The 12,748-nt window shown below is 41.8% G+C and overlaps 1 protein-coding gene and 1 long non-coding RNA gene across 3 annotated transcripts in view; one reads left to right on the plus strand and one right to left on the minus strand.

Moving 5' to 3' along the window:
• The window catches only part of LOC111871571 (hemocyte protein-glutamine gamma-glutamyltransferase), a 32,241-nt gene that overhangs the window by 10,702 nt on the left and 8,791 nt on the right, over positions 1-12,748 (minus strand). For both annotated transcript variants that reach the window (XM_023864772.2, XM_033754310.1), the window contains exons 5-11: positions 11,550-11,776; positions 9,993-10,167; positions 7,883-8,140; positions 6,461-6,629; positions 5,669-5,766; positions 3,601-3,767; positions 1,727-1,850 (exon numbers count right to left, since the gene is read on the minus strand). In XM_023864772.2, the coding sequence (XP_023720540.1) occupies positions 1,727-1,850; positions 3,601-3,767; positions 5,669-5,766; positions 6,461-6,629; positions 7,883-8,140; positions 9,993-10,167; positions 11,550-11,776 (1,218 nt within the window). The remainder of the gene's footprint in view (positions 1-1,726; positions 1,851-3,600; positions 3,768-5,668; positions 5,767-6,460; positions 6,630-7,882; positions 8,141-9,992; positions 10,168-11,549; positions 11,777-12,748) is intronic.
• LOC111871572 overlaps positions 1-12,748 on the plus strand; it is a 374,128-nt gene that overhangs the window by 4,563 nt on the left and 356,817 nt on the right. The gene's annotated exons all lie outside the window — the stretch shown is intronic.

Here is a 12,748-nt window from a genome sequence, read left to right on the forward strand (position 1 = left end):
CAGAGTTCGAGTCCTGATGAGGTTAATTTTTTTTTTCAATTTCCCCAATCCTTCCAACTGCACTATGGCCCTGGGCTTTACCTTTTTTTTCTCTTATAGGAGTGATATTTGAATTTTATTCGTTCTATTGGATCTTGAGTTTTATTATCTGCAAGTGAAATACTGGCATAGGCCGCGCCACAGCCCAAGCCGCCGTGCCGACTGGACCCAGTTGGACTCCACTCCAACTAAGCGAATTAAAAAAAAAAAAACTAAAAAGTGCTGGCATATATTCAGACGGAACTCCCTAGTGATGAGCAGAAGAAGGTTTTTTTACAGCCTCCAAATATGATTGCTATTATTTTAATTTACCCTTAGAATTTAACTCGTTAATTACTCTTGTAATCCAAGCTAACATTTGTTATATTTATATTTCTAACGAGTCTCCTAGTATGTCGACTGGTATATCACTCTGGACGTCACGTGACGAGTGGGTATCACCCCTGCTCCGTACTCTGGAGATCCCGGGTTTGAAAATCAATTCAGTGATATGCTATTGTGATAGATTTATCATTGTTTTCTATAGTTCTTCTGAGCAAATTCCGCAGTATTACTTCAAAATAGGCCACGACTCTTTCATTTCATGCATATTCCAATTAATTTTCTACTGATAAACGTATAATTCGGCACTACATAAACTCAGTTACTGACAGAACCGTCACATAAAGAATAAAGAACACGTACCGCGGTGACAGGAACGAGAAAAATACAATGCACAGATGAGGTTCATTATACCGGTGATGCGCCTCATTATTAAACACTGACATGCTTTCCATCTGCTTCCATCCCTTAATTAACATACATAATGATGGAATAGCAAGCCATTTGTCGCCTTCTGGTGCTTTGCGTAACTACTGCCCTCTCTGATATACATGAGGGTATAACTGGAAGCATTAGCTCTTTATAGCAAATCCTGAAACACTGTTACTGCTTTGGATTTGCCTGTAAAATTAAGTGCACAATAAAAGAAAAAATCATAGATGTAACAATTCCTGACCAATGATAGAAAGAAGTTTATTCACGCGTACGTATGCTGCATACATATGTATGTACATGCATACATACATACACACGCACATGCATACATACATACATCACTTACTATACTACTCATGGAGCTGAGCCCTTCTGGAGGAGCCGCCAATTATGCAGCTACTCAAGAACTTCCCAGCATTTTATGGAACCTGAAGGTTCATTACCATGTTCACAAAAGCCCTCCACTGGTCCCTATCCTGAGCCAGATCAATGCAATTCATCCCATCCTATCTCTCTAAGATCCATTTTAATATTGTCCACCCACGTACGCCTTGTCTTACCAGTGGCCTCTTTCCTTCAGGCTTTCCCACCAGTATCCTATATGCATTCCTATCCTCCCACATTCGTGCTACATGCCCTGCCCACCTCATCCTTGACGTGATCATTCTAATTATACTTGGAGAAGAGTACAGGTTATGAAGCTCCTCATTATGCAGTTTTCTCCAATCTCCTGTCACTTCATCTCTCTTTGGTCCAAATATTCTCCTCAGCACCCTGTTCTCAAACACCCTCACACATACAGGTACACAATTTTAAAATATGATTTGGTGTTCTGAGAGACACTGTGTAGTGTTTCCGACAGCAGGAAAGATCAAGAAACATACATTCAAGGAGCCTGAGGAATTACGTGCAAAAAGACTTGAGCACTTACTGGCCCTAGGAGCCACCTTGAAGTCGCCCGTGGCTTTTTTGATGACATGCGCCTTTATCCCAGTGTAGTATATGCTTGCAGCCGAGAGCACTGCCTCAACTGTCCTTGCTTTCTCTGACTTATTCTGTGGAAATCAAACAGCGAAAGTTACTGTTTACATTTTACATGCTATGCACGAGGAAGTTACCTTAAAACATTCGCTCTTAAACCCTGAATTTGTGAAACGTTTGTATTTAAGCAATGAACCAAAGATTTGAGCTCCATTTTCAACAGCTAAGAATTATTTGTGATTTTTCAACAATAGAACAATAGATTAGATTATTGGATTTATTGACACCTTCTTTACAATCTATCTTATTTACAATCAATTACAACAGCTCACNGTTTATGGCTCCGTGATCAATAATAACGGGATTTGGATTAGATTATTGGATGTATTGACGCCTTCTTTACAATCTATCTTATTTACAATCAATTACAACAGCTCACAATAAATGATTATCTAAGACGTTCTCCATTCTGACTGGGCTACAACTATCTTCTCTTCAAGTCTTTCTTCTACTGACTTGATTAAAAGTTACTTTATACTGACTTCTGATTTCGAATGAAATCCTTCTTATCTGGACGGCCGCTTACATAGCGTAGTGGTATCCTAGGAAAATGTTTGTCGAATGCTCGTATCCATGGACACACCTGTTGGTTGAACAGCAACGAACTGGTTTTTAAGGAAGAAAGCTGTCTTCTGATATGTGGCACCGTGTAGATGTGGTGTTAACCAACATTTCGGAGGAACGTATCGCCTCCATCTTCAGGGTAGAAGGAAAAATANTTCATTCTCGTATCCTAGGAAACGTCTGTTTAACACCCAGCGATAGCTCCTGTGCAAGAATTGTGTCTCTGCGGAAAAGTGTTTTCCAACTCGTTTCCTTGAAACGGGCTTACATGTTACAATACGAACGAAATTTGTTTACGTCCTTTGCCCAAATTCCATGAAGCGAACTCACATAAGAAAAGTCATGTCCATGTCATATCTGTCAGGATATTTAATCTCCCCAAACTACTCTACGCCGGTCACGGTAGCCGAGCGGTCTAAGGCATGTACTGTCTTCGCTCGCTTGGAAACCAGGATCGTGGGTTCGAATCCCACTCAGTGCATGGATGTTTTGTGTGTATGTGGGGTTTTCTGTGTTTGTGTACAGGTAGAGGCCTTGCGACGAGCAGATCACCCGCCAAAGGAGTCCTACCGAATGTGTAAGATCTAGAAAAACCGAAGTTTTCATGGAGGTAGGCCTAGGCCCACTGGGGCTGTAGTGCGAAGGGGGAAAAGAAAAGAAAAGAAAAAACTACTCTGCATATTTGGAATAAACCTAGCACTTGGAGTAAATACTCTTAAAAGGGGGAATTCAGCTTTGGTTTCTATTGATATAGTACAAATCACATTGTACATGAAACCGAAATTTAATGAAAGCTATTGATTTTCTCAGAAACTGCTTATCATAAATCACTCCATACAAAACGAGAAAGTCTGGTATACTTATCAACTTTACTCACAAAATGAGTCCCATTTTTAATGTGTTACAACTTAAAATTAAGTTGTCAAATTGACTCGAATATAAGGTAGGCCTACCTCAGTATGAAACGTTAAGATATTCCATGACCACTGTGCATTGTGTGGTTCCATGACTCCAGAAGTCGCTAGAGCGAAATACGTATATAGCCAGGAGTCCCGCAGGACTCGGAACCAAGAATTACTGTGCTGGCGAGGGCCAGCAGCGATTTACCCAACCCGACGCGTGAGCAGTGTATCACGACAACCAAAGACGTGGAATCTACTGCTGCTCCCTATGACGTGTTATTTATTTATGAAGACTTACATGAATATTAACGGTAATACTGAAGCCTTCACCGAGTTTCACTTCATCCAGGTTCACAAGTTCGAAATCAATATCCTCTCTTGATTTCTCCGGTATCATATAGTACCTCTTGGCTCTCTCTGAGGCTCGAACTCCGTTCAGCAAAGTCAGGCGTTCAGCTTTTGTTCCTGAGGATGTAAAAATACGATAAAAATTGCGATATTCAAGCGCTGATACCTGTCGGCAGGATCGTTTTTATCATTTCATCTGTATTATAATAGTCACTCAGGGAGCTGAGCCCTTCTTGAGAAGCCGCCAATTGTGCAGCTACTCAAGGCCTTCCCAGCAGTTTATGGAACCGGAAGGTTCATTACCGTGTTCACAAGAGCCCTCCGCTGGTCCCTAACCAGAACCAGATCAATCCAATCCACACCATCCCATTCTGTCTCTCTTTAAGATCCATTTTAATAATGACCACCCACTTAGTTAGTTANTCCCGGAGGACTTGTTCCAGGATTTTTTCCGCCCTTAAAAATTCGACGACCTCCGCCGGGTATTTGAACGCGCGTACTACGAGTCATGAGGTGGGAACGTTACCTCTAGACTACGGAGGCCGCTGACGACCCACTTACGCCTTGTCTTTCCAGTGGTCTATTTCCATCTGGCTTTCCCACCAATATCCTATTTATTATTCGAAGAGCGGGATAGACACCCGTTCCACTTGGTTTGCCACGTAATGATCTGGCATTTCGCCTATAGAATGTACAGTTGGGTTCATGTGGTGCTCAGAATAAACATTAGTTTACTTATCATGGAGGAAGGAAACAAATTTTGAGTATTATTTTGAAGAATTCCTTAGGCTCGCATATTTTCCTTCCAAGTAGTCATAATTTATGTTCCGACTTCAGAGTAAATTCGTCACGTTTACACACTCACTTAAAAGAGAGGGCATTTTTTTTTGTACAATGAATTTTTCAGTTTTTTTCTGAATTACTGAATAAAAATAGTTTCAGAAATAATAATAACAAATAAAATTTAAAGAATATAATCACAATGTTCTCATAATCCTCATATGTGTTTGTTAATACTGTCCCTACATACTTATATTTTTAACTTCTTTAAGTTTTAATTCATTTATTATTAATTTGGCGACATTGTTGGTACCTCAGAATATGTCATGTCCGAAGAAAGTATTATTAATGGGTGATGAATTGTAAGGGATGTGCTGTACAGGAACTTGACCGGAGGAAAAGAGGACAGCCATTTGAAAACTTTCTCAACTCCGACAACAAAGTAGGATATGAACATTTAGACTATTATTTTCTTCGATTTTCAAATGATTTATTACATGTAGTCGCCGATCACAGTGGCCACCCGGTCTAAGGCATCAAGTAGGGCCGCTCCATAGCTCAAGCGGTTAGTCGCTGGCTTCCCACCTCTGCGTCCCGGGTGCGATCCCGGGTCTGGTCAAGTGGGATTTGTGGTTGACAAATGGGCACTGGGGCAGGTTTTCTCCGAATACTTCGGTTTCCCCTGCCAATCTTCATTCCACCAACTGCTCCACAATCACCCTCACGTATCATCTGGGGCCGGTACAATATGCCAGAATTGGCCGGAGTGCAGGGGACTTAGTCCCACCCCACTAGCATAAAAAAGGCATCAAATATCTTCCCCCGCTCGAACACTGGCGTCGTGGGTTTAAATCCCACTAGAGGCATGGATATCTGAGTGCGTTTATTCTGTGTTTATGTAAGGTAGCTGCTTTGCTACGAGCCGATCCCTGTCCAAGGAGTCCTACTGACTGTGTACAGGATTAAGAAATTGAAAAAGAAGCCAAATTCTAAAGAGCCGTAGAGCTAAAGAGAGAGAGAGAGACAGAAAGAAGAAAAGATTACACTCAGTAATATGTAGCCCTTTTTGGTGATTGAAAGTAAAGGGGAACCCAACGTAATGATGGTTCTGTAATGCAAATTACTTTTTATGGTCCGCTGTCAACGTTTATAAATATTTCTTTTGGTTTCGTGGCACTGTCTTTCAGATGGAAACAGTGAATCATAAAGCGAACTACGGTTGGATGTTTCATCATTACCTTCCTTGTTCTTGTATTCGTCTGTAATATCATCTCTGTCTCTGTCTCCATTAGGATCATATATCCATGGCTTCTTTGTCAAGATCATTCGCCCAATGCTGAAAGAAATAATATGTACGCTATATTATTTATTCATCCGGTGCTCTGTATATATAGGTGCGTGACTTGAGTAAATGTTTTCATTTAGATTTGAAAATATTATCATAGTACTGAATTCAAATAGGATGTTAAGCAGGACATGTAGAAAACATAGGAGAGACATAAAATTGCTACATATACTTAGCAGGAAACAATCAAGGAAATTTCAGACACATAAGCATAGATTTGAGGGTACCGTATTTACGCATGTATAGGCCGCGTGCGTGTATAGGCCGCAGCACAATTTTCAGACAAATTATAGAAAAAGTAATTTTCTTGGAATATCATTTCAGGAGTAGAACACCCTGTATTACTAATTATGAATATATATATTTTTTTAAATGAAGTGTGATTTCGAATATTTCGAATATAAGCCGCACCCCAGTTTTCCTCTTGAGTTTTTGGCAAAAAATGTGCGGCCTATACATGCGTAAATATGGTATTATTAAAACCGAAAACTAGCATGTTTCTGGACAGAACACTTTGGTTCACGAACTGTCTCAACGAACTACGTTACCACTTGCCCCCAGGAGAGGAAAACGTTACCATTTTTCACACAGGACAAACAGCCGCGGGTATCCACTGTTCAGGAGGCTGATGAAGGAATAAATATGAGCCCTGAATGTAATATTTAACTCCAGTCTCGATATTTACTGGTATTTGTTTGAATCGATCTTGGAGTAGTTGAATTCACTGTTGCTGTCTTCCTTCCACCTCACCAAGTCAGCATTCACCGTTGACAGCAAGAAGGACACGTCGTAATTGAAACCAACCGCGCCACATTTGATGGCTTCAACAGAAGCTGGGCCGCACTGGTACACCCCTGAAAAAAAAATCCTGCTTTGGGTTCCGATATATAAGGTTTTTTGCAAGGGAGCCGCCACTGCAGCGCCACAGTGGCCGCTTGCCCGCCGTCAATAGCACCGAAATCTCTGCCACGAAACAGTGTGGAAACGTCACGTACGGTGGCTTGATGATATGATGTCTTCGAGTGGCCATGGTTACGTCATGTATGAAAGACCGATATCCCACAAAAATGGTTGCAGCTTGCCAGAAGAGATTCGTTTCGTTTTCGTTACATGTATCCATATCCGTGTCACGTGGTTATATTTCCTATTAACGTCGGTGTCACTAACTCGGGACTCAGCCTCGTGAGGATAATTGAGGAGTTATTGCAAGGAAATAGCGGCTCCGGTCTAGAAAACCGAGATTAACGGCCGTGGGGATTCATTGCGCTGACTACGCAACACCATCCATCCGCTAAAATTGGCACTAACTTCGCCGACAAGAGGCGGTCGCTCAGTAGGTATAGTTCGCTTGGGGACTAAAGCCACGGAATTTGTTTTTTGTTATCACTAACGCGGGAACAAATGATGTAGAAGAAAACGGTCGTAGTCTAATTAGAGGTACTATCCCAGAATTTGCCTGGAAAGACTAAATAAAACCATGAAAACTTCAGTAAAGATATTTGATGTCCCTGCCGAGATTAGAATCCAAGAACTTCCAGAATACACGTCATAGGTTTTATCACTTGTGTCAGATTGCTCGATAGTATCCATAACTGTAATATAACCAACAATTCATTCAAATACAACTAAACTACAGCCCTCAGCGATATTGAATTATTATTAATAATTTGATATTTTGTTAATTTTTGCTTCCGCTTGTATAGATATAGCCTGTTATTTCATGGCTTCTGGCCGTGGATGCCGACGTCAGTTCTGGGTGACTTTCGGGTGAGATTTCTAACGGCGGAAGTGGCTTAGGAGCAGGCTGTGCAGTTTTTCCCCTGCAAATTATAATTCCACCGTAGATCAACACTCACCTATCACCGTCCCCTAAAGTTAGAGAAAATAACCGTCACTTTCTTTAATAAAATTAACTCACTGGTCTTCGTAGTCCAGACACATTATGTTATCTCTGAGGTAGGAAATGAATCATTAAATAGTTGCTGTGATTAAAATGATTTTAATGCTTAAAATCGCAAATAATATCCTCGAACCTATCTAATGCAAGACCACAGCGTCACCATTACCCCAAACTATTTGGAGAGAAGGGAGAACAATTGGGTCTTACCGTCACTTGTTTCTTGAGGGGTGGCGTCGATTGCTTGCCACCCTCCGTACCCTTTGGGCAAGTCTGGGCGAGCCATCCACACGTCGTTCCAGACGTGATAGTTCCAAATGGAATCGTCACCATCGGGGTTTGTGGGGTCGTAATCCATCATTTCCATGTCGGCTGTGTAGTATCGGTCTATGGTAAGGGATGCGTTGGCGTCGTGGGCAGATACAAGGTTCGACACAACACGGCAAGGGATGCCCAAAGCACGACACACTGAAATAAATTAAGAGACATCGATAAATTTAGTCTTCCACTAAGAAGAATACTGAGTGAAAATAAGAGATTTGAGATTTTCATAGCAGTAACAATTTACATTGTGTTCTCTTGGTTACGGTGTTTCCGTGTAGCAGGTGGCTATCGGCGTTTCGAAGATCTTCTGGGTGGAAGATACTTCCCCCGAAACGTTGGTGGGCAATAGACTACATGATATCATAACTCACAATAGGATAATGTAAACAGAGATGATATTTGAGAGATGAAGTCAGTATATAAAGGACTCAAGCAAAGTTCACACTGAAGCTCAGTATGTCTTACCTTACTCAATATTTTATAAAGACAATTAATGTAGAAGGATACGATGATTAGAGGAAATGATGAATGCATAAAAGACTGGTCGAAACCCCAATGGGATGAAGTGAGTTTGGATGTGCATGATTGATACGATGATAATGTTAATATTGAAGAGTTTTATATATATATCTTTTGGGTTAGAACGGTATGTAGCCCGTTGAAAGTCAACAGACATTTCGGAGGAACATTCTGCCGCTTCCTTCAGGGTCAAAGAAAATGTCAAGCAAGGAATCAGCATGAAGCAGGTAGCAAGCAGAGCTAAGCTGGTTTCCTACTTGACTTAACCACAACCGTGAGAAGCGCAGATCCCTAATTAATATTTAGAGTGGGACAGATGAGTATGAATTTTATTCTGCTCCTTACGTCATTGTGAATATTTGTGCAGAGTTGTTAAAAATGAAATAAACAGCCATAATTTTAGATATAGCCGGTCACAGTAGCTGCGCGGTCTAAGGCATGAACTGTCTTCGCTCTCTCGAACGCTGTGATTGTGGGTTCGAATCCTATTTAAGGCATGCATATTTGGTATATTTATACGTTTATTATGTGTTTGTGTTGTCGTGTGTTTAGGTAGAGGCCTTGCGACGGGCTAATCACTCGGCCAAGGAGTCCTACCGTCTTTGAAAAATGATAACCGAATAAGAGGCCAGGGCCCTGAATGGGCTGGAAGAGCCACTGAAATAAAAATTAGATACTCGGTTTCAACACATTAATATTTGGCTATTTAAGAGCACTTTATATAAATCCATTAATTACATCGTGAGAATAATTGAGACCGATATGTTTGAGGGTGTGAAAGGAAGCAATAGAGGTCTGCATTAAGATGTTGTGACGTGGATGGCGCAACGGGAAGTAGGGATCACGCGAACTCTGCGGTCTCACGAGTGACGTCACATATCCCCACCCCTTCCATTATTACGCAACGCTCGGTAAACACTCCGTCGCCTCCCGCGGTGACGTAACAGCACTTCCCATAGTGACGTAACAGGGGACACCGCGGTTACTACGCAGCAATAAACAACTCTCGGCAGCGTTCCCCAGCAACGCTGTAAACAGGACGTTACGCAACAGTGTTAGCTATCGCGTAACTGTTTTCTGTGTTGTCAGTGCGGAAGCTACTAGAGCAGTGTGTAGTGAGTGTTGAGTTACTAGAGAGAGAGAGTTATAAGCATCCAGTGTGAGTTGAAATACATTATTATTGAGTTGTATCGAGTGAATGCCAGTGACTCCAGCAGGAGAAGTAATTGTGATTATGCAGATTGCAGTAATTGGGAAATTGTAAATTGTGTAATTGTAAGAGCGAGTGGAGTAAATTTGCTATATCCAATATTTGTCGCGCGTTACATACCCAACACGTGACAATATTTCTCTGGAACTTTCTTGAATGAATTGAGAAGAACTGGGAACAACTTCAGTCAGTATAACCGGTGTCAAGTTCGTACGAAACAGGATGGGTGAACGATAGCAACATCTGTAGCAACATCTGGCTCCTTACTTGTGGCAACAACTCCAGCAAACACCCAGCATTGCCCGTATTTGACCTCACTACCAGAGTCGAGATATTCCTCCAGGATTGGCACTGATCCTGTCCAGGCGGCCGGTGCCGTGCCGTCTTCATATTGCCCGTTCCATCTCCCTAGCAGCACTCCCAGGTCATCATTCGAGTTCACCTGCAACGAGCAAAACGGTTCATCTACTGCACGTCTTACCATGTGTAGGCAGCCTTAAGGAAGAAACGCTCTGCGCAAATGTATTTCATTCTCCCACCCGTCTATGGGTATTTCTTTATTGCTAATGGGGTGGGACAAAGTCCCTTGTACTGCGGTCACTTCTGGCCTATGTACCAGCCCCAGATGATAGGTGAGGGTGATTGTGGAGCAATTGGTGGAATGAATATTGGCAGGGGAAAACGAAGTACTCGGAGAAAACCTGCACCAGCGCCACTTTGTCAACCAAAAATTCCATTTCACCTGATCCGGGATCGAACCTGGGCCGCCGCGATGGGAAACCAGCGACTAACTGCTTGAGCTATGGCTTGGCCCTCCGTGTATGGTTAAGGGAAATATTTTGACAATAGTATCCACTAACTTTCTGACGACGTAACGGTCTACGTCACTAATAGATGACGCAATCTCGTTCTCAAGTAGATGGAGTTACACAAAAATTATCCACTATTTTCTGATCCTGATACAAACATCAATGTTACATGAAACAGTCGATTTGAATTAAAGAAATTCTGTATGGATGCCATGCCACCGAACGTCGTGTCCGAGTGGTTAGTGCCCCTGCGTTATATTCGGAAGATCCAGATTTAAAACCACTGCAGGAAGATCCACCTGATTTTTCTTAATTTCTCTCAATCTCTCACAACATGCCAGGGTAAAAAAGTAAAAAGTAAAAAGTAAAGCTATTCCTGTACCAGGCCGTGAAAACCCACAGGGTTGTGAGACGTTGAGGGTCCCACATTATCTAGACAATCGGCTCAAAGATGGCGGTAAGGTTGTTAGCCTTACGCGCCGGCCGCGCTTTACTCCCCAGGAAAATTATTTAATTAATTCCTGGTACTCATTTATGTTAGAGGCGGAGTGAACACCAGGGCCATAGTGCGGCTTGAAGGATTAGGTCAAATGAAAGAAATCCAATGTCCTCTTCGGGACTTGAACCCGCGACCTTCCGGCTTATAGCATAGCCCCTCGACCAACTACATGGACTCAAAATTGGTATTTACCGTTTCATTTCGCATCCTTTCTAATTAATTATTCACTTAGAATCATAAGATTTGGGTCCTCCGGGACTTGACGCCGTGTAGGTGGATACCAACGTTCCGAAAGATCCTATTTCCGTGAACTTCTACCCGAAAGATGGAGGCAGTAGTGTGCTCCAAAATATCATTGTGTTTCCAATAACGCTAACGGCGTTACATCTCATAGAACCGTAATAACATCGCCGCCGTTACAATCTCGTTATTCACGTTAAGTTGTATAATCAGAGTCGTTAAACGAATTACAAATAAAATAAAATTATATTAACGCTGATAATTGGGTCCACTTACCATCTTGGATATGGCACGTGTTACGTAGATGGGGTTGCCGCGGTTCACAGGGGAAAGGCCACTTCGACTCATCATCAGGTCCACAGCAGGCAGCACCACGGCATCGAACTGACCGAATATCCACTCGCGGCCCCTGGCGGACCCGTGAGGCCCCACCCAAATCTTGCCAATGTCGTTGAGAACATACTCGTCCAGTAAGCGCTCGTCACTCATGAATACCTGGTCATCTGGATAACATATCAGCATCGTGACCTTGAGGGATGAAGTGATAGCAGGTTGGAGGGAACTACATAATGAGGAACTTCATAACTTGCACCCTTCGCCTCATAATTCGCCATAATTAGAATAATCAATTCAAGAAGAATGAGATAGACAGAGCATGTAGAACGCATTGAGAAGACGAATGAGTATGGAATGTTGGTGGGAAAGGTAGAAAGATAGCGGCCACTAGGAAGACATGGGATTAGGTGGAGGATAATATTAAAATGGATGTTTAAAATATAGGGTGGGACAGTGTGGTTAGGATTGGTCTGGAACCATATAGGGGTTAGTGGTTGGCTCTTGTGAACACGGTAATGAACCTTCGGGTTACATAAACTCATGGTAAATTACTGAGTTGCTGGGCGACTGGCGGCTTCCCAAAGAAGGCTCATATGAAATCCAGTAAATAAAATCTGTGGGAAAATCACAGAGTCCCAGAAGAGAATGAATTTCCACACGAAGCTGAGTTAATACATGAAACATACAATTAACTGACAAATAATTTTTATTCAATGCATTGCACAAAACAATCCACCAGTGTGAGATCCATATCCTAGGTTCACAGCTTAAATAACTGCATAGATAAGTTATATGGGCATATTAATGGTCATTGAATGGTTGCCTGGGTTTCAAAACTGTACTTTAAACGAGACGATCATATTTTTGCTTTAATAGATTATAGAAGATTGTGTCTTTGACAGCAATAATTTTGGGGATTTTAAAATTTGCTGTGAAGTCTCGCATCTGAATGGCACTGAAAACAATATTGTTATCTCTAACATTTATCTGTTGTTATTAAATTGTTACATCACGTCACCATTGAAACAAGACAAAGATATTTGTGATGTATTTCAGTGAAATAATTTATAACATACACATCAATGGGACCGTGGCGTGTTTAGTTATATTACTGTAGACACGTTACTGAGCATGGGAAA

The sequence above is a fragment of the Cryptotermes secundus genome, unplaced genomic scaffold, assembly GCF_002891405.2.
Source record: "Cryptotermes secundus unplaced genomic scaffold, Csec_1.0 scaffold1720, whole genome shotgun sequence".
NCBI lineage: Eukaryota > Metazoa > Arthropoda > Insecta > Blattodea > Kalotermitidae > Cryptotermes > Cryptotermes secundus.